Source organism: Lethenteron reissneri, unplaced genomic scaffold, assembly GCF_015708825.2.
Source record: "Lethenteron reissneri isolate LAM-NWPU_2019-01 unplaced genomic scaffold, ASM1570882v1 scaffold_1864, whole genome shotgun sequence".
Lineage (NCBI taxonomy): Eukaryota > Metazoa > Chordata > Hyperoartia > Petromyzontiformes > Petromyzontidae > Lethenteron > Lethenteron reissneri.
In genome coordinates this window covers 2,341,979-2,367,101 of record NW_026891624.1, presented here as the reverse complement: position 1 = coordinate 2,367,101, position 25,123 = coordinate 2,341,979, and the positions used below count along the sequence as shown (strand labels likewise).

At 46.2% G+C, this 25,123-nt stretch overlaps 1 protein-coding gene across 1 annotated transcript in view; it reads right to left on the bottom strand.

Annotated features, from left to right (window-relative positions):
* LOC133339436 (transmembrane protease serine 11E-like) overlaps nucleotides 1-25,123 on the bottom strand; it is a 52,075-nt gene that overhangs the window by 5,270 nt on the left and 21,682 nt on the right. Inside the window, exons 6-8 of the mRNA XM_061547589.1 lie at nucleotides 15,628-15,760; nucleotides 7,003-7,238; nucleotides 735-841 (exon numbers count right to left, since the gene is read on the bottom strand). Coding sequence (XP_061403573.1) covers nucleotides 735-841; nucleotides 7,003-7,238; nucleotides 15,628-15,760 — 476 coding nt within the window. The remainder of the gene's footprint in view (nucleotides 1-734; nucleotides 842-7,002; nucleotides 7,239-15,627; nucleotides 15,761-25,123) is intronic.

Here is a 25,123-nt window from a genome sequence, read left to right as displayed (position 1 = left end):
CGGGTACCCGGTTGGGACCTCTGGTAGAGAGGCATCTCTGGCAGAGGAGAGATGATGGTTGTGGGGCAAAGTGACAACGGATTGGCTACCCAATGGACAAAACACACCCGAGAGAATGTCAAGGGTAGGGATGGGAGAACTAGTAGTGTGTGCGTAGGTAGATGGGTCGTTGTGTCACGAGACCATGAAGGATGACTGCAAGAGATCTTTATTCAGTAGTGGATAGTATTCTTAGGTTTTTTCGGTAAAGTCACGTAGGTAAAACATTAAAATTAATAAAAGTAAAATAAAATACCTCACCTTACCATATGAATAAAAAGTGTGTCGTACTTGGCCCTTCCCCCCCCCTCTCCAACCATTATATAAACGGAGTGGTAGCTCCTGTAATCTCTCATTTACTTGATACGGCTGTCGTGGCTGTGACGGTTCCACCTGAAGACGGAAGCTTGTGTTGCCTCCGAAACGTCGTGATTTTTATTTTATTTTACTTTTATTAATTTTAATGTTTTACCTACGTGACTTTACCGAAAAAACCTAAGAATATGAATCCTTGCAGTCACGAAAGCTTCAAATCTAGAAGTAGTGGATAGCTCATGTTGCTGCTGCTATACGTTGAGCGTCTTTCACACCGTACGTAGCCAAACTTACTAATAGAAGGTTCTGCTGCTGATGATGATACAATCACATAGGCTGGGGCACTTCCACACAAAGCGTGTTAATTTGTCATCACTCACGGAGCACACGTCCTCCCGGGTGCAGATCATCCTGGTGGTCATCGCTCGACCATAGACGGAGCTGGAGTTGCAAACCTTCTGCTCCATGTTATATGCGATCTGAACCCCTGTGGACATAAGCAGAGGACACCCAGAGCCACGTGGCATCATGTAAACATCAAGTATTTCATATCTTCTTGGTTCTTTCGGTAAAGTCACGTAGAAGGGAAGTAATAAAATAATAAAAATAAAACATAATAAAATAATTCTCACGACGTTTCGGCCACAACGCAAGCAGCCGTCCTCAGGTGGAGAACAGGTCTGTCGAGGCGACAGCGTCTTCGTTTGAAGACGTGAGAATTATTTTATTATGTTGAATTTATTTTATTTTATTATTTCCCTTCTACGTGACTTTACCGAAAGAACCAAGAAGATGAATCCCTGCAGTCACGAAAGCTTTAAATCGAAATTTAAGTATTTCTTAGTTCAACACGTGGCAGGCTTTCGCGACCAATATTATTCATAATCAACGTTTTTGGGTTTAGATCGCGTTATTTATAAATGTGTCGTAACCCTCCACCACCCGACACGGCCAATCAGTAAAAAGGTGTCTCTTCTTATTATGAATCCCTGCAGTCACGAAAGCTTTAAATCGAAAAAGTGTCTCGTTGACAAAAGACAAAAATGGTAAATGTTGTGGTTTCACGCTTCAACATACCGGTGGGGGCTAAAGCAGTGAACTAATTTGTCTTTTGTCAACGAGACACTTTTTTGCTGATTGGCCGTGTCGGGTGGTGGAGGGTTACGACACATTTATAAATAACGCGATCTTACCCAAAAACGTTGATTATCAAAGTATTTCTTAAACAACCCATCAGCAGCGCTGCATTCTGGGAGTGCCTAACTTCCACTGCATTATTTCAAGAGGAGCAAACTTAGACTATGGACAATCTTAGTCGATGGACAATGTTAGTCTATGGGTACTTTTAGTGTACGTGCAGTGTCATTGTATGTGTAATATTTGTCTATGGACAATGTAGGCATTTGCACAATGTAAGGCTATGGGCAATGTTATTGTATGGACAATGTAAGTCTATGGAGAATGTAAGTCGTTGGGTAATGTTATTCTTTGGACAATGTAAGGCTACGGACAAAGCCAGTGTATGTGCCATTGTAGAGGAGAGGCGACACGAGGTTGCTGGGGGTTCGTCTTTTTAAAAATCCTTTATATTAAGTTCACTTGCTTGCTTGCTTGCGCGCTTATGACCGTGCAAATCTTTCGGTCGTTTTTTATTTAAATCCTTTATATTAAGTTCACTTGCTTGCTTGCTTGCGCGCTTACGACCGTGCAAATCTTTCGGTCGTTTTTTATTTAAATCCTTTATATTAAGTTCACTTGCTTGCTTGCTTGCGCGCTTACGACCGTGCAAATCTTTCGGTCGTTTTTTAACCCACTTCCCGTGATCCAATCGAGCTGACATTTTGCACACAGACTCGTTGTGCTTGACAATTAATTTTCGTGAAATTTTTTTTCCACAAAATGTTACACTTTTTAGGAAAAAATTAATTATATTTAATTACCAATTGCTTAATGGTGGCAGACAATCATCTGACCCATAGGTGGCAGCCATCTCAAGCCAGAGGACGAGAGGACTCTAGCCGCCACGCATATAAAGGATTTATAGTGAACAATCTTCTTGTTTCTTTCGGTAAAGTCACGTAATGTTTTATTATGTTTTATTTTTATTATTTTATTACTTCCCTTCTACGTGACTTTACCGAAAGAAACAAGAAGATGAATCCCTGCAGTCACGAAAGCTTTAAATCGAAATTTATAGTGAACAACTTTGTTTTTACGGGTTAATTTTTTGCTTTCCTCTTCTCCACACCTGTCCCCAGCCGTCTCAATCTCGTTCCTGCCAACCAACCCCTCTTCACCGCCCGTTCTCTCCCTTATACAGTGAGGGAAAGAGTATTTGATCCCCCTGCTGATTTTGTACGTTTGCCCACTTACAAAGAAATGATCAGTCTATAATTTTAATGGTAGGTTTATTTGAACAGTGAGAGACAGAATAACAACAACAACAAAAAATCCAGAAAAACGCATGTCAAAAATGTTATAAATTGATTTGCATTTTAATGAGGGAAATAAGTATTTGTGAACGGGTGTCTTTTATACAGGTAACAAGCTGAGATTAGGAGCACTCCCTTTAAGAGTGTGCTCCTAATCTCAGCTCGTTACCTGTATAAAAGACACCTGGGAGCCAGAAATCTTTCTGATTGAGAGGGGGTCAAATACTTATTTCCCTCATTAAAATGCAAATCAATTTATAACATTTTTGACATGCGTTTTTCTGGATTTTGTTGTTGTTATTCTGTCTCTCACTGTTCAAATAAACCTACCATTAAAATTATAGACTGATCATTTCTTTGTCAGTGGGCAAACGTACAAAATCAGCAGGGGATCAAATACTTTTTTCCTTCACTGTATCTCCTCCCCCTTCTCCTGTAACCGTCCCACTCCCCCTCCTATTGGTGGGAATCCTTCCCCGGACACCCCTACACTGATGTAGTGACATAAGACGTCACTACTGTGTCGGCCCGTACGAGGGCTGGGGGCCCCAAGAGGGTGCCTGGGGGGTCACGTGGTGGAGGGACCCAGACCTCCCGTGAGGTGGGGGAAGGGAGGCGTGGCCTGGGCAGGGAGGCGTGGCCTGGGCAGGGAGGCGTGGCCTGGGCAGGGAGGCGTGGCCTGGGCGGAGCCGGCCAGATATAAGCGGGGTGTGAACGCAGAGCGAGGCTGTTGTACTCCGAAGTGAAGACGACATCATCGGTCGTCAAGTCCCGAGTCGTCGTCCTGGGCCAGGCAGGCCGTTGCCTGCCTGGTCCAGTCTGTGTCGTGTTCCAGAGTGTTAGTGAGTTGAGGAAGGTGGTCACCACCTCATGTACAGTGTTATGTTACTTACCGTTTAATAAAGTGTTGCCTCCAAGCTGCGTGTGTGTGCACCTAATTCGAACCCACTACACTATGATAGTCGATGGACAATGTTCGTCTATCTCTCTATGTGAGCAGTGTCCCTTCCCAAAGATGTTAGTTCGGTCCATAAGATTTACTCAACAACTCTGCACCAGATGCTCCCCCCCCCTTGCATCCTGTCGTTCACATTGCTGCGCTAAACTTAACTCGTTGTCTTCCCCGGCTTCTTGTTGCACCTGTGACGTTCCCAGTATTCAAAACATTACATTAAGTTTCTTGCTTTCTCACTGTATGTACAGGGAATCTAACCCTGCTTTCTCTCATGATTCGTATGATAAGTCTGCAGTGAGTTATTATTGTGCAGTGATGCAGTAAAATGAAATAGATAAATGTCGATCCTGAGGACGGCTGCTTGCGTTGTGGCCGAAACGTCGTGAGAATTGTATTTTATTATGTTTTATTTTTATTATTTTATTATTTCCCTTCTACGTGACTTTACCGAAAGAACCAAGAAAATAAAATAGATACTCGCTAAGAATATATAGATTTATTTTCTAGATTTGAAGCTTTCGTGACTGCAAAGATTCATATTCTTAGGTTTTTTCGGTAAAGTCACGTAGGTAAAAAATAATAAAATAAAATAATAATAAATGCAAATAAATCAACTAAATCACGACGTTTCGGAGGCTACACAAGTCCCCGTCTTCAGGTGGGACCGTCACAGCCAGATTTACTGTATCACTTGAAACGTCGTGATTTTATTGATTTATTTTCATTTACTATTAATAGATTTTTACTTAGAATAGCCGAATCTGATCTAACCCATGGCGCCTGTACATAACAATAGGCTCTGTCAACCATTCTACACAACAAAGACTCATTTCCTGGCAGCGATTTTAGCCGCACCACCTCTACATAACAATAGGCTCAGTCAACCATTCTACACAACAAAAGACTCATTTCCTGGCAGCGATTTCAGCCGCACCACCTCTACATAACAATAGGCTCAGTCAACCATTCTACACAACAAAGACTCATTTCCTGGCAGCGATTTCAGCCGCACCACCTCTACATAACAAAGGCTCATTCCTAACAGCGTGCTTCAGCCGCACCGAACCTCACAACAATAATATCCAGAGCCTACCTTGGCTCCTCCCACCCTCAACAAGGACTGTTTTCTTGGAATTTCTCTCACTTGATGCAGCTATCGTGCTGTGACGGTTCCACCTGAAGACGGAAGCTTGTGTTGCTTTCGAAACGTCGTGATTTTTTTTATATTTTTATTTTACTTTTATTCATTTAAATGTTTTACCTACGTGACTTTACCGAAAAAACCCAAGAATATGAATCCTTGCAGTCACGAAAGCTTCAAATCTAGAATGTGTTAACCCTTGTTATATGCTTGTACATTTGTGCTCGTCAGTGAGGTGCAGGAGGAGGATGTGGAGCCCAATGACCAGTACCACCGGCATCAAGATCGACCTCTATGAATGCGGCTTGATGAAAAACGCTACTGGGCAGTGCCAGGCTAGGTGCACCTTGGCACTACTTGACACTTGGAGGCGTCTTCTTGGTTCTTTCGGTAAAGTCACGTAGAAGGGAAATAATAAAATAAAACAAATGTAAACATAATAAAATACAATTCTCACGACGTTTCGGCCACAACGCAAGCAGCCGTCCTCAGGTGAAGAACAGGTCTGTCGGAAAGACAGCGGTCTGAATGAACACCACCAGGCTTGGCAGCGTATATTTAAGCTGGGTTAGGGAAGGAAGGGCGCCTTGACAAAGGAAGTTGGAGGTGGTCACCCTTGAGCAATGAGCGGAGAGTCAGGCAACTAAAACGCAGTGATGTGGCACAGAGGGGGGGCACAGCTGGTGGTACTAATGCCCTACTCGTCTCAGCCCATGACACCGTGGGTCTGTCCCCGTGACCATCCTGCAAAAGAGCATTTACACTTCACTTGGAGGCAAGGTGGTGCACCCTATTTAACTATTTGACAATTGTTTTTTTTTATTTTACTAGGTTTAAGGATCCACTGAGCAATATGTAGTTATTTTTTTGAGAAATTACCTGGCTATCAGAAATGTTGAAGCCCAAACAAAGAGGCTTTTCATCTCGTGGAAATGTATAGCAGAAATCAATGACTCTCAATGCACGTTGATTCTAAATGTGTAGGGGAAAACAAGTATAACCCGTAAAAACAAAGTTTTTAACTATAAATCCTTTATATGCGTGGCGGCTAGAGTCCTCTCGTCCTCTGGCTTGAGATGGCTGCCACCTATGGGTCAGATGATTGCATTGCACCATTAAGCAATTGGTAATTAAATATAATATTTTTGTCCTAAAAAGTGTAAAATTTTGGGAAAATTTTTTTTCACGAACGTTAATTGTCACGCACAACGAGTCTGTGTGCAAAATGTCAGCTCGATTGGATCACGGGAAGTGGGTTAAAAAACGACCGAAAGATTTGCACGGTCCTAAGCAAGCAAGCGAACTTAATATAAAGGATTTAAAAACGGAGGACCCGGAGAAAAATCCACGAGACCACAGGGAGACATACACACTTCAAATATGCAGGCAGGTGTCAGGGTCGAACCCACGACCTCCTGTATAACCAGGCGAGATAGTTAACATCTCCTAGCCACCGTGGCACCCTCTGACAACAAGTGCACCGTGGGAAATTCGCAGCCGTTGTTGCCGCCGTTTCCTGTCATCGTCCTATCGAAGGGGTCGAGAACCTTTTTGACTGGGAGAGCCATAAAAGCCAAATATTTCTAAATATGTTTCATTGAGAGCCACATAGTATTTTTAACGTATAGTAAATTAAATGTGTCTTACTTTGAATGCGACTTCTGGTGCTGCGTGGTTTTGCTGATGGCCTTGTAGTCTGGTTCATACGACGTGGTGAGGTTGAGCTTCGTGCAGGCGTGACCCGTGACATTTATCTTCAAAACTAATTTCTGTTTACTTTAAAATGACACACTATTATTAAGCAATATCACAAGTTTCGATTTAAAGCTTTCGTGACTGCAGGGATTCATCTTCTTGGTTATTTCGGTAAAGTTGTGGCCGAAACGTCGTGAGAATTATTTTATTATGTTTTATTTTTATTATTTTATTACTTCCCTTCTACGTGACTTTACCGAAAGAACCAAGAAGATGAATATCACAAGTATTTTAAAATCAGTTCCAAACTGATTTTTTTCTCATTAGTTTTTTCAACTCAAAATTTGTCGGGGAGCCATATGCCGTCACCGGAAGAGCCATATATGACTCGCGAGCCATAGGTTCCCGACCGCCGTTCTATCTACCTGTTGCGTTGTAGAGAAGGCTGCACGCCTTCCCCGGGGCGATGTTAGAGTGGAGCTGCTCGGGCAGGCAGGCGGGCTGCACGCTGCCGCCAGAGAAGTTGAGGGTGGCGCTCAGCTGCACCAGAGCCGCATCGTAGTCCAGCGAGGAGCCGTTGAAGCGTCCGTGCGTCACTAAGCGGCTCACGGAGACGGTGGAGCCGTCTCTCAGCCGCGCTTGCCACAGGCTCACGTTCGGTCTGCGCCAGAGGGCATTGGTAGAAACACGGTCCTTCGGGGTGGGCAGGTAGGAACTTGGTTGGATAACGCATTCGAGGACGACAGACAGACAAATAATCCCTGGTGGGCAGTGTGGAACCTGTTGTTCCTACCTGTGTAGTGACATAAGAAGGGAGGGGCTGCTGTAGGCTCTGGGTTCCCAGGTGGGTCCAGACGCGTAATCCCCTGGGCGCCAGGCGCTGGGTTCCCAGGGGGTCCAGACGCTTAAGCCTCTGGGCGCCGCCAATGGGGGGGGGCTGTGTGTGCTCTGTGGGATGTCTGGTGGCGCACACGGCCCCACCCCTCGTTGGGGACTGGGCATATAAGCGGAGCTCCCTGGACGATCGGGGCCAGTTGTAACTCAAGACCCAAGACCCACGACCAGCCATCTGAAGACCCTGGGATGCTTTGAGAGCCAGCGCTGGGACTCTGGAACTCCCGACGCTACGACCTTGTGAGGGCGAGTCCAGAGCGTAGCCAGAGTAGAGTATCTAGGCTGTGTAGCTAGGCTGTGTACCTAGGCTGTAACAGAGTATCAGGACTGTTGGAGTGTTGTATTGTAATAAAGAAGTTACATCTACAAGTGTCTCCGGAACCCGTTACATTTGGTGTTAGAAGTGGCTATGGAGACAAGAAGTAAGCCACGTACCTTCAGTCCTGACGGCGATGAAGAGGAGCAGGCAGCGATGGGGCAGCCAACGCCGGCCGACAGCGACGCTGCACCGCCGGCCGACAACAACGCCGCACCGCCGGCTGAGCAGCTGTCTGCTCCGCCGACCGTCCCCTCTCCAGCGTCGGGAGCAGAGATGGAGGAGGCGCTGCTTCGCCTCGCAGAGCTGCTCTGCGCCACCGCCTCCCTCCTGGGCGAGCTGCGGTGCTCGCGGCCGATGGCGGGAGGGAGAGAGGAGGCGCGGCGCTCGCCCGAGCCCAACGCCGCCGCCATTCCCCCCTCGGATGTGAGGGACACTTCCGGGTGTGTCGTCACTTCCACCAGAGGAGCAGTGACCGCTGGGAGCGACGTCACTTCCGGGCCCAGCGTGTGCCAACCCGACGACGCCGCGTCATCAGCGCTGCGTCCCTCACCGCCGGGTGACAGCTGTTGGCAACCTAGCACAGCGCGTCATCAGCGCTGCGACCGGACAGTGAGGGCGCCATTCTTACTGTAACCAGCGCCGGGGCCGGCACATGGACCGACTCGCTGCTCGCCGCCTGTGCTGCTCTGGCCAAAGGTTGGAGGTCGGGAGACCAGGCCCCTGACACTTCGTACATTTTACGCGCTCCGGATTAATGATTTTTTTGTTGATATTTTCTTCGTTGTCGTCGGGGAGTCGTGACTGTTGTTGGGTAAACTGTGTGGAGCTTCGCCCGTGAGTGTTGTCAATGTGTGTGCGAAACTTTGCTTGTGATTGTTAACAATGTATGGTTTATATTGAGCTTTGTTCGTGATTGTTAATGTATAGCTTGTGCTGTCATTGTTAACGATGTATATACTGTATGGGGCATTTATCTTCAGATGGTGACATGCTGCCAAGGATTTGGAATTGTCATGCTGGCTCTCAAATATCTTGGGGTGCAGATCCTGACCAGGATGGCCCAGCGGGTGTTGCGTGTCTAACACGAGAGTTGTGGTCCCGTCATGCTATGGCTGACGGCTTGACCTGACAGCCCGGAGATAGAGACACTCCGTGGCATGTCTAGCCTAGTGGGCTGTGTGCTCACATGGCTCGGAGAGTGTGGTCCCGTCATGCTATGGCTGACGGCTTGACCTGACAGCCCGGAGATAGAGACACTCCGTGGCATGTCTAGCCTAGTGGGCTGTGCGCTCACAGGGCTCGGAGAGTGTGGTCCCGTCATGGAATAGCTGACGGCTTGACCTGACGGCCCGGAGATTGAAACACTCCGAGGCGCGTTGAAACAGTGGGCTGGAGATTCGTGGTGTTCAGGTGTAGTTGTCCCGTTACGTTGGGACTGTATCCCTCAGTTGTTAGGGTGCATGTTGTGCAGGGAGTGAACAATGGGTCGTCTCAGATCGGTCGGTACAGCTATATGCTGCGATGCGAGTCTTGGAGAGAGATTGGGTCTCAGATCGGTCGGTACAGCTATATGCTGCGATGCGAGTCTTGGAGAGAGGTTGGGTCTCAGATCGGTCGGTACAGCTATATGCTGCGATGCGAGTCTTGGAGAGAGGTTGGGTCTCAGATCGGTCGGTACAGCTATATGCTGCGATGCGAGTCTTGAAGAGAGGTTGGGTCTCAGATCGGTCGGTACAGCTATATGCTGCGATGCAAGTCTTGGAGAGAGGTTGGGTCTCAGATCGGTCGGTACAGCTATATGCTGCGATGCGAGTCTTGGAGAGAGACTGGGTTGAAGTCCCCCCCGATATGGCCGACGTGCGCGGTTTTAGGATGGAGACGCCACGTTGGAAAGGCGGGGGGTGCAAACGGTTGACATGTAATGTGGGTGGTGGTCCTCATTGAGGGCTGCTGGGACGCAAGCACGGGATGCCTTTTGGAGATGCGGTTCATGCGTGCGGCCACCATTTATGGACAGGAACAGGCAGATTTATTTTGTTTGTGTCATGTAAATTTTATATATATATTTTTAAAATGTAGATACTGGAGCAGCCCTGAAGTGCGACTTCTTTGCCCAGTACATGGGTCGGCCCTGAAGTACGACTTCTCGACCCGGGACGTAGACAGACGTCCGGATAAGTGCGTGTAGAGGGATGCTCGACATGTTGGTCTTCGCCTTCTCTCCACCTGACGGATGGGAGGCTGGCAGGGTGGTGTGGATCCCTGCCATCCATGCGGTGATTGTGTGATTTCGGTTCGATTACCGGTGTTGGTTGTGCATCCAACGCGTCGGAATCTGTATATTTGTTGTTGTTAATTCCCCGTTTTCTATGCGGATCCCGAGGAGGGCTAGGTGGGCCGCGGGTCGTTTGTTCACGTGTCATTGCTTCACCTTTTTGTTGATTGATGCTTGTATATAGTGTAGAGTTGTACAGGTTGGTTATGGTATTTATGGTTGCTTTCTTGTTCTCTTTTCTTTTCCTGTTGAAGCTCGCGTATTTTTTTTTCTTCTCTCTCTCCCTTTCGTTAATTTAAACTTTCTAATTATTGACAGCCGGGACGGCTGGAGGCTACATAGAGGGGGGTAATGTAGTGACATAAGAAGGGAGGGGCTGCTGTAGGCTCTGGGTTCCCAGGTGGGTCCAGACGCGTAATCCCCTGGGCGCCAGGCGCTGGGTTCCCAGGGGGTCCAGACGCTTAAGCCTCTGGGCGCCGCCAACGGGGGGGGCTGTGTGTGCTCTGTGGGATGTCTGGTGGCGCACACGGCCCCACCCCTCGTTGGGGACTGGGCATATAAGCGGAGCTCCCTGGACGATCGGGGCCAGTTGTAACTCAAGACCCAAGACCCACGACCAGCCATCTGAAGACCCTGGGATGCTTTGAGAGCCAGCGCTGGGACTCTGGAACTCCCGACGCTACGACCTTGTGAGGGCGAGTCCAGAGCGTAGCCAGAGTAGAGTATCTAGGCTGTGTAGCTAGGCTGTGTACCTAGGCTGTAACAGAGTATCAGGACTGTTGGAGTGTTGTATTGTAATAAAGAAGTTACATCTACAAGTGTCTCCGGAACCCGTTACACCTGTATAAGTGTAGTGTGTCGTGTATAGTGTAGTGTGGAGGTTAAACGTTGAGTTTTATAAGGGCACCACGGGGTGACCAGCTCCTCCCCACCCAGCCCCACCTCTCCCACCCCCCACCCAGCCCACCCTCCCCACCCAGCCCCTCCCCACCCTCCCATCCCCACCCAGCCCCAACCTCCCCACCCAGCCCCTCCCTCCCCACCCAGCCCCTCCCCACCCTCCCATCCCCACCCAGCCCCACCCTCCCCACCCAGCCCCTCCCTCCCCACCCCAGCCCCCCTCCCCACCCTCCTCCACCCAGCCCCACCCTCCCCACCCAGCCCCACCCCTCCCCACCCAGCCCCTCCCCACCCTCCCATCCCCACCCAGCCCCACCCTCCCCACCCAGCCCCTCCCTCCCCACCCAGCCCCTCCCCACCCTCCCATCCTCACCCAGCCTCACCCTCCCCACCCAGCCCCTCCCTCCCCACCTAGCCCCACCCAGCCCCACCCCTCCCCTCCCCATATGCACGACAGACAGAGAAATAATCCCTGGTGGGCAGTGTGGAACCTGTTGTTCCTACCTGCAATATGCATTGTCATATAATACTTCGTAAATTATTATTTTTTATTGGGGGGGGGTGGGGGGTTAATTTATATGCTTCGTGTTGACCTACAAATGCATTAATTTGTTTTATCTTTTACAAAGAATACATTTGCTTTTTTGGACAAACTGAATCACCTTAAGGCTGGGAATGTTGAAAGAAACTCGAGACAAAAAAATCCGCTTTTTTAAATCCTTTATATTAAGTTCGCTTGCTTGCTTAGGACCGTGCAAATCTTTCGGTCGTTTCTTATCCCACTTACCATGATCCAATCGAGCTGACATTTTGCACACAGACTCGTTGTGCGTGACAATTGTCATATAATATGTTTTGTTCAAAAATTTTACACTGTTTAGGGAAAACAAGTAAATATGTAATTACCAATTGCTTAATGGTGGCAGGCAATCATCTGACCCATAGGTGGCAGCCATCTCAAGCCAGAGGACGAGAGGACTCTAGCCGCCACGCATATAAAGGATTTAGAGTGAAAAACTTTGTTTTTACGGGTTAATTTTTCTTTTCAAGGGTTCCATTTTATGAATGGAGCCACCCTCCCCCAGTTAAATTTTGTGAATGAAACATTGCCCGTCTCTCATTGGCCCGAGTCGCAGCGGTGCCCCCCCCCCCCCCCACTAAACCCCCCCCCTCTACCAACCCCAACCCACTGCTCCCATTGGTCAGCGAAACCCCGCGAGCTCGATTAATTAAATAATTGTATTCAGCGCCCCCGAGCCAATGGGAGGGCTCTGGTGGGGCGGGGCATTAGAATGCACGACAGACAGACAAATAATCCCTGGTGGGCAGTGTGGAACCTCGATTTAAAGCTTTCGTGACTGCAGGGATTCATCTTCTTGGTTCTTTCGGTAAAGTCACGTAGAATGGAAATAATGAAATAAAATAAAAATGTATTGTTATTGTTATTTTTATTATTTCAATTCTACGTGACTTTACCAAAAGAACCAAGAAGAAAAAAGTGTGGAACCTGTTGTTCCTACCTGTAAAACTGCATGGCGTGCATGCGTGCACGTGTGTGTGGGCGGGTGCGTGCGTCTGTGGGCCCATCGCTGCTCACAGAAGCAATCTTTGGTCAGGAGATTAATCTTCTTGGTTCTTTCGGTAAAGTCACGTAGAAGGGAAATAATCAATTATAAAAATAAACCATAAAATTTTATTATTTTATTATTTCCCTTCTACGTGACTTTACCGAAAGAACCAAGAAGATGAATCCCTGCAGTCACGAAAGCTTTAAATCGAAATTTGGTGGGTTGTTGGCTATCAACAACAAGGCAACTCCTATGACTAATTGGGAATGGGACGCAAGCGTAGGATTGATCACCCTGTCGCTGGCCGCCTTTGGGGAGGGTGTATAGTGTGAAAGGCCGAAACACCCTAGGAACCAAAGGGTCACTACTGATGATGCGCTCCCCAAATTTCACCAGGCTCACTGTTCATGAACTCTTGGAAGTGCTTGCACAAAGGATAGTAACATCTCATCCTGTGTTCTTGGAATCAGGAGAATCGCGTAGGAACCGGCTCGAAATACAAACACGACCCCGGGGGGCAAACGGATTGCGAATACGCGAAGTCCTCGCCTTAACGCGCTGGCGGTGTTCGCACTACGACGTGGTTTTCACTGTAAGGCGGCTCTTCCGTCAGAAAAACACTTTTAGGACAACTTGAACGTGCACCGCTATAAGGTAGAACACGTACTTAAACGTGGAATGCGTGCATTGTTATAACACGGAATGCATACTGTTATAACGCGCACCGTTATAACGGAGAATGTGCCCGTTGTCATAATTTGGAATGCGTGCATTGCTTTAATGCGGAATACCATGACCTTTTGACGTGGAATGCGCACGTTGTTTTGACACGGAACTCACACCGTTATAAGACGGAATGTGCACCGCACTGTTTTTGAGTGGTTGATGACGAACTACTTGAGTTGCATGGCTGAGCGGGACAGTGATATAGCAACGTGGAATGCAACAGTAACGTATACGCTCAGTGTTTTGTCCTGGAATTTCACTGTGCGTAATATAAAATGTTTATATTCTTAGGTTTTTTTCGGTAAAGTCACGTAGGTAAAAAATTTAAATTAATAAAAGTAAAATAAAAATAAAATAAAAATCACGACGTTTCGGAGGCAACACAAGATTCCGTCTTCAGGTGGAACCGTCACAGCACGACAGCTGTATCAAGTGAGCACGATAGCTGTATCAAGTGAGAGAAATTCACTTGATACAGCTATCGTGATACAGCTATCGTGCTGTGACGGTTCCACCTGAAGACGGAAGCTTGTGTTGCCTCCGAAACGTCGTGATTTTTATTTTATTTTTATTTTACTTTCATTAATTTTAATTTAATTTTTTTTACCTACGTGACTTTACCGAAAAAACCTAAGAATATGAATCCTTGCAGTCACGAAAGCTTCAAATCTAGAAATAAAATGTTTATTTTTTTATTTTAAACTATTTTTAATTTTACCAGGTAAGGCTTCACTGAGCTATGTAGCTCTTCTTCAGATGCGACCTGGCTATCACAAATGATTGCCTAACGAAGTGGCTTACAAAGTGGACATTTATCATTGCCAAATACTCTAAACGTATGTTTATTCTGAATGTGGAGGAAAAACCGGGTGAAGGACAACAAACTAAACACTAAAAGCAGTTTTAAAAAAACGCGTTGTCAATCTAGATTCTTTAAAAGTGCATAGCTAGCAGTGACTTCCTAATATCAGAAGGAAGAGCGCGTTCCAGGTGGCCGCAGAAGCAGATCCGAAAGCACGTGATGCGGTGACCATCTGTTTGATGGACCAGTCAAAAGCCGCTGTTGCTGCGAGGATGATCGGAATTCGCGTGGGTCGAACAGAGAATTGGCTACAGGACAAATAGACATGGAGACGCCACGCCGTTTACAAATCCGAACACAAAGGCACGTTTTACAATGCGCACGTTAGGGCTGTTTGACGCTGCCTTTGGTGACAGGACAACGCCCGGTCGCCTTTGTCTCCCCAGTGGCGATGTTTTCACACCGCAACAGGTACTTAGATCTTCTTGGTTCTTTCGGTGAAGTCACGTAGAAGGGAAATAATAAAAATATAACATAATAAAATAATTCTCACGACGTTTCGGCCACAACGCAAGCAGCCGTCCTCAGGTGAAGAACAGGTCTGTCGGAAAGACAGTGACTTTACCGAAAGAACCAAGAAGATGAATCCCTGCAGTCACGAAAGCTTTAAATAGAAATTTAATTATTTAATTATGTTTTATTTTTATTATTTGATTATTTCCCTTCTACGTGACTTTACCGAAAGAACCAAGAAGATGAATCCCTGCAGTCACGAAAGCTTTAAATCGAAAGGTACTTAGATTTGAGGCTGAGTCGACCTAAGGGGAAGGACCGGTTTAGATAATCGTTACTAGTGTTGGCCGTGAGCGATAAATTACAAAGACAAGAGAAAAATCCCGCCTTATAGCTTTAACAGACTTCACTAATTGGTTTTTTACCCTTCCATCTGGCAACAAAACTGACACCTTTTTACAAGGAGTCATGTTTGCATAGACCGCAATACCTGCAGTCATAATACAAACAAAAGACATAACTCTGACAATGTGCACTGTCCTTGAAGTTGATTGGTCCACACCCGAGACAGCTTTCCTTAGAGCCTAGTCTCACATGGGTTGGACCAGATGACGCCAAAAGGCGCACTCTAACAGACTTTTGGAGCAAGTGTTGTTAGCGAGCACCTATGAAGACCGGTACAGCGCACGAGAGGGTGGATGGCCAACACAACGCCCGACCGCCTTTGTCTCCCTATAGTAGCGATATTTACACACGACATCAGCTACTCATTTTAGGCCGAGTTGACCTCGGGGAGACCAGTTCAGATATATAATCGTCACCGATGGTGACCGGGAGCAGAAGTCGAACTCGGGTTGCTGGGTACGTAGTGCAGTGCGATAACCGCTACACTACCGCTACACAAAGGAGCAAAGATCCCCCGTATAGCCTTAACATACTGTAGGGGCAAGTGCTGTTAGCGAGCACCACAAAGCAGCTCACACACATACACACGCGCACGCACACGAATACAAACGCGTGTATGTATGTCAGTCTTCTCGTGTCCATACGTACGCGTTGCTGATGCAGTGCGCGCAGGTGAGGAGCCACTGGCTGCTGATCACCGTGGCACTGCACGCGGCCGCCCCGTTGTAGGTGAGGTCCACGAGCCACGGGTTGGGGAAGCCGGACATCGCCTTCCCACAGGCTGCGCGCGGCGGTCACACGGGATCACAAACGGGAACGGCGTTAATTCTTGAGCCAATGGTTGCCCACACTTTCCGAAGTCGATGTCACGACCACACAGATCGGATCGTAGCTCGGTTCTAAAAATTAACCCGTAAAAACAAAGTTTTTCACTCTAAATCCTTTATATGCGTGGCGACTAGAGTCCTCTCGTCCTCTGGCTTGAGATGGCTGCCACCTATGGGTCAGATGATTGCATTGCACCATTAAGCAATTGGTAATTAAATATAATATTTTTGTCCTAGAAAGTGTAAAATTTTGGAAAAAAATGTTCACGAACATTAATTGTCACGCACAACGAGTCTGTGTGGAAAATGTCAGCTCGATTGGATCACGGGAAGTGGGTTAAAAAACGACCGAAAGATTTGCACGGTCGTAAGCGCGCAAGCAAGCAAGCAAGCGAACTTAATATAAAGTATTTAAAAATGCCTCTCTTTCTCGTGCCAATCGATCATCTCTGACGTGGTGACAGCCAGAGATGAGAGGTCGCAACCGGGTACCCGATACCCGTACCCTACCCGATACCCGGCTACCCGTACCCGACCGGGTACGGGTACGGGTAGCCGTTTGCGACCCTGGTGCGGCCGGGTACGGGTACGGGTAGGCCGTGAGTCACTGGTGAGTCACCGTTTGTCACTCATTTCCCAACGTCTCGTCTCTTCTCACAATTCAAGTTCCTAGAATCAACTCACCCGCGCCTGCAACATGGCTTCATCCCAGAGGTCGCAATCGGGTATCCATACCCTACCCGATACCCGGCCGGGTACGGGTAGCCGGGTATCGGGTTGGGTACGGGTATCCGTTTGCGACCCTGGTGCGGCCGGGTACGGGTACGGGTAAGGAATCAAAACCCGTTTGCGACCTCTGCCAGAGATGGACAGAACCGCAGGCAGGTGGCGTTGGTGTCACCAAGACTGCCAGAGTCGAGCAGTGAAGTTCAAAAATCTCGTTTGTCGGGATTAAAAGAACAAGTATAACCCGTAAAAACAAAGTTTTTCACTATAAATCCTTTATATGCGTGGCGGCTAGAGTCCTCTCGTCCTCTGGCTTGAGATGGCTGCCACATATGGGTCAGATGATTGCATGGCACCATTAAGCAATTGGTAATTAAATATAAATTTTTTGTCCTAAAAAGTGTAAAATTTTGGAAAAAATTTTTCACGAACATTCATTGTCACGCACAACGAGTCTGTGTGCAAAATGTCAGCTCGATTGGATCACGGGAAGTGGGTTAAAAAACGACCGAAAGATTTGCACGGTAGTAAGCAAGCACGCAAGCAAGCAAACTTAATATAAAGTATTTAAAAATGCCTCTCTTTCTCGTGCCAATCGATCATCTCTGACGTGATGACAGCCAGAGATCAGAGGTCGCAACCGGGTGCCCGATACCCGTACCCTACCCGATACCCGGCTACCCGTATCCGGCCGGGTACGGGTACCCGTTTGCGACCCTGGTGCGGCCGGGTACGGGTACGGGTAGGCCGTGATTCACTGGGTGAGTCACCGTTTGTCACTCATTTCCCAACGTCTTGTCTCTTCTCACAATTCAAGTTCCTAGAATCAACCCACCCGCGCCTGCAACGTGGCTTCATCCCAGAGGTCGCAATCGGGTACCCGATACCCGTACCCTACTAGTACCCGGCCGGGTACGGGTAGGGTACGGCCGGGTACGGGTACCCGTTTGCGACCCTGGTGCGGCCAGGGAACGGGTACGGGTAAGGAATCAAAACCTGTTTGCGACCTCTGGTGAGAAATCAAGACGAATGGCATCAACGCGGCGACGGAACATGGGTCGTCGTTGATCTCCCAGTCTCCAGAGCAACAGCAACAACACAAAGCCACGCCAACGGCCCCCTGCAGGGCCAAACAATAACTCAATCAAAACATAATAAAATATGTTTTATTTTTATTAGTTTATTATTTCCCTTCTACGTGACTTTACCGAAAGAACCAAGAAGATGAATCCCTGCAGTCACGAAAGCTTTAAATCGAAATTTAATGATTTATTTTTATTATTTTATTATTTCCCTTCTACGTGACTTTACCGAAAGAACCAAGAAGATGAATCCCTGCAGTCACGAAAGCTTTAAATCGAAATTTAATGATTTATTTTTATTAGTTTATTATTTCCCTTCTACGTGACTTTACCGAAAGAACCAAGAAGATGAATCCCTGCAGTCACGAAAGCTTTAAATCGAAATTTAATGATTTATTTTTATTATTTTATTATTTCCCTTCTACGTGACTTTACCGAAAGAACCAAGAAGATGAATCCCTGCAGTCACGAATGCTTTAAATCGAAATTGAAGACTACCATAGTCCTGTGCTTCAGCAGTGGAGTAGGAAGACAACGCGAACTCTCTCCTGAAAGCACTCTCGTGGTGCTGGCAGACCTCGATGTTGGTATTGAGCTGCCGAGACACATTGCTGCCTTATGGGGCCGTCCATAAATGACGTCACGCGATTTTGGACGAATTTTGACCCCCCCCCTCCCTTCGTCACACGGCGTCACAAAAAGTCAGACCCCCCCCCCTCAAATATGACGTCACAAAGCTCTGCCCCCCCCAAAAAAGAAACTAAACATGCTTCAAATCGCTTTAAACTGTTGTCATTGTAGTGCATATTTAACGTGGCGCTGCACTCTGATGTTGTAGGAGAAAACATTTATTAAAAAGTATATTTAATTAAGTAGAACGTATTCTTGGTTCTTTCGGTAAAGTCACGTAGAAGGAAAATAATAAAATAATAAAAATAAAAGATCATAAAATACAATTCTCACGACGTTTCGGCCACATCGCAAGCAGCCGTCCTCAGGTGAAGAACAGGTCTGTCGGAAAGACAGCGTCTGAATGGGTCATTCCGACAGACCTGTTCTTCACCTGAGGACGGCTGCTTGCGTTGTGGCCGAAACGTCGTGAGAATTGTATTTTATGATGTTTTATTTTTATTATTTTATCATTTCCCTTCTACGTGACTTTACCGAAAGAACCAAGAAGATGAATCCCTGCAGTCACGAAAGAAGCTTTAAATCGAGAAGTAGAACGTGTTGTCTATATTTACGTAACGTCGCGCACTTTGATGTGACGTCAACGTTTCTCAATACTCTTAAACGCTTGAGGTCCATTCTAAATGTGGAAATGAAAAACCGGAAGACCCCGAAAAAAAAAATCCATGTGACCACGGCGAGAGAGATAAACACGCAAATTCCAAATATACATCAGGCGTCAGGGTCGGGTTCGAACCAGCAATCTCCTGTTATACCAGCCGAGGTTGATAGCCACCACTGCTGCCTTTCTATTCATCGTTGATTCCTCCTCGTCTGTCGTCTCTGCCTCTCTATTCGAGAGCGAGTGACCCCTGTGAGGTCACGGCGGTGGTGTTACGAGGCGACACACCGCTGTGTCCGAGTTGAGCGATTTCGAAAGGAACGATTTGGTTCGCAAGGTTGATGCGCACTCAAAAGGCTGTGGTGGCTGTGCTTCCGTGTTAACATTACGTGAGGTCGTGTGGGTGAAGGGGGGTCACGATAAGGTTATAGATGTAGGGGTTTATACGCAGGGCGGCAACTGGAATTAATACATTAAAAATTAACCCTTAAAAACAAAGTTTTTCACTATAAATCCTTCATATGCGTGGCATCGGGGCGGCTAGAGTACTCTCGTCCTCTGGCTTGAGATGGCTGCCACCTATGGGTCAGATGATTGTCTGGCAGCATTAAACAATTGGTAATTTTTTTCCCCCCTAAAGTAGTGTAAGATTTTGGAATTTTTTTTTCACGAACATTAATTGTCACGCACAACGAGTCTGTGTGCAAAATGTCAGCTCGATTGGTTCACGGGAAGTGGGTGAAAAAACGACCGAAAGATTTGCACGGTCCTAAGCAAGCAAGCGAACTTAATATAAAGGATTTAAAAATAAATGCTCAGAAAAAGGGGATAGGAAATTGGGGCAAAATCCTCCAAAATGTACAGATTTGGTGGAAAGGAGTGATAGAGGGGAGAGGTTTAACACGCAGCAGGCTTTCGCGACCAATATTATTCATAATCAACGTTTTTGGGTGTTAGATCGCGTTATTTATAAATGTGTCGTAACCCTCCACCACCCGACACGGCCAATCAGTAAAAATTCTCACGTTGACAAAAGACAAAATAGTTCACTGCTTTAGCCCACCGGTGTGTTGAAGAGCGAATTGCCCGATGATGCTGGATGCAATTACCAGCGAAACGTCGTACAACTCAATTTTTTTTCAATGTTGTGGATTCACTCTTCAACACACTGGTGGGCTAAAGTAGTGAACTATTCGTCTTTTGTCAACGTGACACTTTTTTTTGCTGATTGGCCGTGTCGGGTGGTGGAGGGTTACGACACATTTATAAATAACGCCATCTAACCCCAAAAACCTTTTATTATGAATTATTATGAGAGGGGAGAGGGTTGATAAAGGAGGTTGTTGGACGACAGCTCAGGAGTCCAGGGAAAAAAGTCTGAAATCAACCAACGGTGTCTGGGGTCCTGGTAAGTCTCCCACTGCCCTGCCCTCCCTTCCCTCCCATACGAGCAGCAGGGTTGACATGCACACACTCGATGGATATGAAGACTTCTCTAGGGTAGATTCCATAGTAATAGGTTGTTACCCTTTCAACTGGTACAAAAACTGACACCTTTAGACAAGGCATCATGTTTGCAATAACCACAACACAAGCAGTCAAATTGCAAACAAAAAGAAACAACTCTGATGATGATAATGATATGCACTGTCCTTGAAGTTGTACCAGTTGAAAGGGTAAAAACCTACCACTATATTTTGCCACTGGTAAAGGAGGTCTCATAGTGTAAATGCTTACCCCGAGCTCTCAATACTCTGATAGTGCGCTGTCTTTGAGTTGTACGCCTTTTGGCGTCATCTGGTCCAACACCAATGGAGACTAGGCTCTAAGAAAAGCTGTCTCGGGTGTGGGCCAATCAACTTCAAGGACAGTGTATATCATTATCATTATCAGAGTTGTGATCTGGTCCCGTCTGTAAAAGACGTGGTTCCAGACATACAGTACCCTGGCGTCTACAAACTAAGTTTCCTCTGTGGTAGCAGTTACATTGGAGAAACCAAACGACATGTCTCGGACCGCATCCGTGAACATAAAGCAGACCTGAAACACGGTAGGACAAACACCTCAGCCGTGGCAGATCACTGTTACAATTCAGTGGGCTCACATGACATTGACTTCTCCAAGACAGAGGTTCTCTGCAAGCCATCTGGCTATCATGAGAGGTTCGTTCATGAGGCTATCCACATATACAAACACAGAGACAATTTCAACCGAGAAGATGGATTCTGGCTCAGCAATCATTGGAAGGACGTAATAAACCATTTCGGATCTTAACTGATTGTTGTTCACGTTTACGGTGACGTTCAGACCGCAGTCCACTCACTAGCATTGACTGTGTATCTTGTGTTCTCCACAGGGAATGGATTATTTGCTCCGCTGCGGATCTCCTGCCACCGCTCTCCCATTCACATGTTTCGTTGCTTCTACATAATATTAACATTCCCTCCCTTTGTTAATGCAACCGTCTACCCCCTCCCTTTGATGCTGCTAATCCTGCATAATGCATGCACATAATATGACTTTGAAACCCCCTCGCCCACCTCCTACGCTTATATATAAGCTCCAAGCCTGGCAGTGTCTCATTCTTCACCTGAAGACGGCTGCTTGCGTTGTAGCCGAAACGTCGTGAGAATAATTTTATTATGTTTTATTTTTATTATTTTATTACTTCCCTTCTGCGTGATGACTTTACCGAAAAAAACCAAGAAGATTGTTAAAAACATCGGTAGATATTTCAACATAAGTGAGTCGGAAGAAAGGAGGGGTGGGGCAAACTCGTATCTTGCATCATCACCCTTCTGTTGAAATAGGTAGCTGCGCCCTGCCTATGAGTGTTTGTGTTGGGCGTTGAATGCAACGATGAATTCCATACCCTTTGGTTCTTTCGGTAAAGTCACGTAGGTAGCACCATGTATTGTGTAGGTACGTGACTTTAACGAAAGAACCAAAGAGTATGGATTCATGCAGTCACAAAAGCTTCAAATCTAGATGCATTTCATTTAAAACTATTTAAACTAAACCATTTTTTTTCATATTACTAGGCCTCACTGAGCTGTACTCTTAGGTTTTTAAATCCTTTATATTAAGTTCACTTGCTTGCTTAGGACCGTGCAAATCTTTCGGTCGTTTTTTAACCCACTTACCGTGATCCAATCGAGCTGACATTTGGCACACAGACTCGTTGTGCGTGACAATTAATTTTCGTGAAAATATTTTTTCAAAAATTTTACACTTTTTAGGACAAAAATATTATATTTAATTACCAATTGCTTAATGGTGCCATGCAATCATCTGACCCATAGGTGGCAGCCATCTCAAGCCAGAGGACGAGAGGACTCTAGCCGCCACGCATATAAAGGATTTATAGTGAAAAACTTTGTTTTTACGGGTTATACTTGTTTTTCGGTAAAGTCACGTAGGAAAAAAAATAATTAAAAATAATAAAAATAATAAAATAAAATTTAAAATCACGACGTTTCGGAGGCAACACAAGCTTCCGTCTTCAGGTGGAACAGTCACAGCACGATTGCTGTATCAAGTTTATTTATTATTTTATTTTATTAATTAAAATTTTATTTTTTACCTACGTGACTTTACCGAAAAAACCTAAGAGTATGAATCCTTGCAGTCACGAAAGCTTCAAATCTAGAACTCACTGAGCTATGTAGCCAAATACTCGCGATGTTGATTTTCAAAAGCAGAGGATCCGGAGGATAAATTCACGCGACCACGGGGATAACATGCAAACTCCAAAAATACATAATAGAGGTTTGTTTGAGGTTATATCGCATGAATATGAATGTGTCATTAAAGCCGCCACCACTCTACACAGCCAACTAGTAAGGTTTGTCACGGCAACAAAAGCCAATTCGTTACTTGTTCAGCACACCGGCGTGTTGGAGAGTAAACCCATTACATTGACAATTTGAAAAAATAATAATAAAAGTAAAATAAAACTAGAATAAAAATCACGACGTTTCGGAAGCAACACAACCATCATACTGTGAATGTTCCACCTGAAGACGGAGGCTTGTGTTGCCTCCGAAACGTCGTGATTTTTATTTAATTTCATTTTTATTTTACTTTTATTAATTTTATTTTTTTACCTACGTGACTTTACCGAAAAAACCTAAGAATATGAATCCTTGCAGTCACGAAAGCTTCAAATCTAGAATACAATAACTAGCTTCATCAGGCGACAGGCAGAATTGTGGATAAATCCTTCTGTTATGAATCATATTTGTCACGAAAACCTACTTGTTAAACTCCAAATATACAACGTGAGTCAATGTCGGGATCGAACCCATGACCTCCTGTATACCAGGCGAGGTAGTTAACATCTCCTGGCCACCGTGATGATGAGAGAGAGAGAGAGAGACACAGCCTCCAAATATACAGCAGCAGGCATCGTCAGGGGTCTGGATCGAACCCACGACCTCCTCCATACCAGGCGAGGTAGTTAACATCTCCTAGCCACCGTGATGATGAGAGAGAGACACAGACTACAAATATACAGCAGCAGGCATCGTCAGAGGTCTGGATTGAACCCACGACCTCCTGTACACCAGGCGAGGTAGTCAACATCTCCTAGCCACTGTGATGATGATGAGAGAGAGAAAGACACAGACTCCAAATATACAACATGCGTCAAGAGATCGGGATCGAACCCACGACCTCCTGTACACCAGGCGAGGTAGTCAACATCTCCTAGCCACTGTGATGATGATGAGAGAGAGAAAGACACAGACTCCAAATATACAACATGCGTCAAGAGATCGGGATCGAACCCACGACCTCCTGTATACCAGGCGAGGTAGTCAACATCTCCTAGCCATCGTGTCGTTCGAGGCCAAGCATGAGCTGATGGAACCACGCATGCGACGAACCCGTTCGGCTGCTTTCTTTGCCATGCCGAAGTCTGACAATAATAATGAGCGGAAACAACGAAAAAACCAGTTTTCCTTGCTATCGTGTGTTTTTTTTAACAAAAGCATATTTTATGTATCTGCTACGGGCTTAGCAGAAACGTGAAGCAACGCAAATAATGTGAACACCCCCCACCCTCCCTCCTGTAACAATGTTAACTGAATCACCCTTGCCTCGTATCTTACGTGGTGGTGCTTTCACAGTACAGCGTCTCGAGAGATTACCGTCGGTATGACTATTTTAGGACACAATCGACAGGAGGTACAAGCAAAATTGGCTTGCTTAGTGCGCATGCATAATGTAAGTTTGATTCCCATACAAATAACCCAAACGACAATGGATACCCATGGTCATTAAATCCTTTATATTAAGTTCACTTGCGTGCTTGCTTGCTTAGGACCGTGCAAATCTTTCGGTCGTTTTTTAACCCACTTCCCTTGATCCAATCGAGCTGACATTTTGCACACAGACTCGTTGTGCGTGACAATTAATGTTCGTGGAAAAAAAATCAAAATTTTAACACTTTTTAGGACAAAAATATTATGTTTAATTACCAATTGCTTAATGGTGCAATGCAATCATCTGACCCATATGTGGCAGCCATCTCAAGCCAGAGGACGAGAGGACTCTAACCGCCACGCATATAAAGGATTTAGAGTGAAAAACTTTGTTTTTACGGGTTATACTTGTTTATATAAATTCATTAACCCCCCCCCCCCACTTCACGCAAGAACACAACATCTACCCCTCTACAGTATTTAAGGAACGAAACAGGAGGAATCTTGATTTGAAGCTATCGTGACTGCAGGGATCCATACCCTTTGGTTCTTTCGGTAAAGTCACGTTGATAGAAAATCAACAGATCACGACGTTTCGATCGCAACACAAGCGACCGTCATCAGTTTCGATTTAAAGCTTTCGTGACTGCAGGGATTCATCTTCTTGATGATTCCCTGCAGTCACGAGAACCGTCATCAGGTGAGACAAACACAGCAGGAGAACTGCTGAAGCAGTGGAGAAGCTAGCAGAGTGTATAGTGAGAGGCTAGCAGTGGAGAAGCTAGCAGAGTGTACAGTAATATGTTAGCAGTGGAGAGGCTAGCAGAGTGAGAGAGAGAACAGGCTAGCAGTGGAGAGGCTAGGAGAGAGAGAGAACAGGCTAGCAGTGGAGAGGCTAGGTGAGTGAAAGGGAGCAGGCTAGCGAGCTAACGGAGCGAGCCAAGCATGGCAGGTGAGCAGAGCGAGGGGAAGAGTTGCGACGGAGTTACGGGGTGTTGAATAAAGTGACGCAGG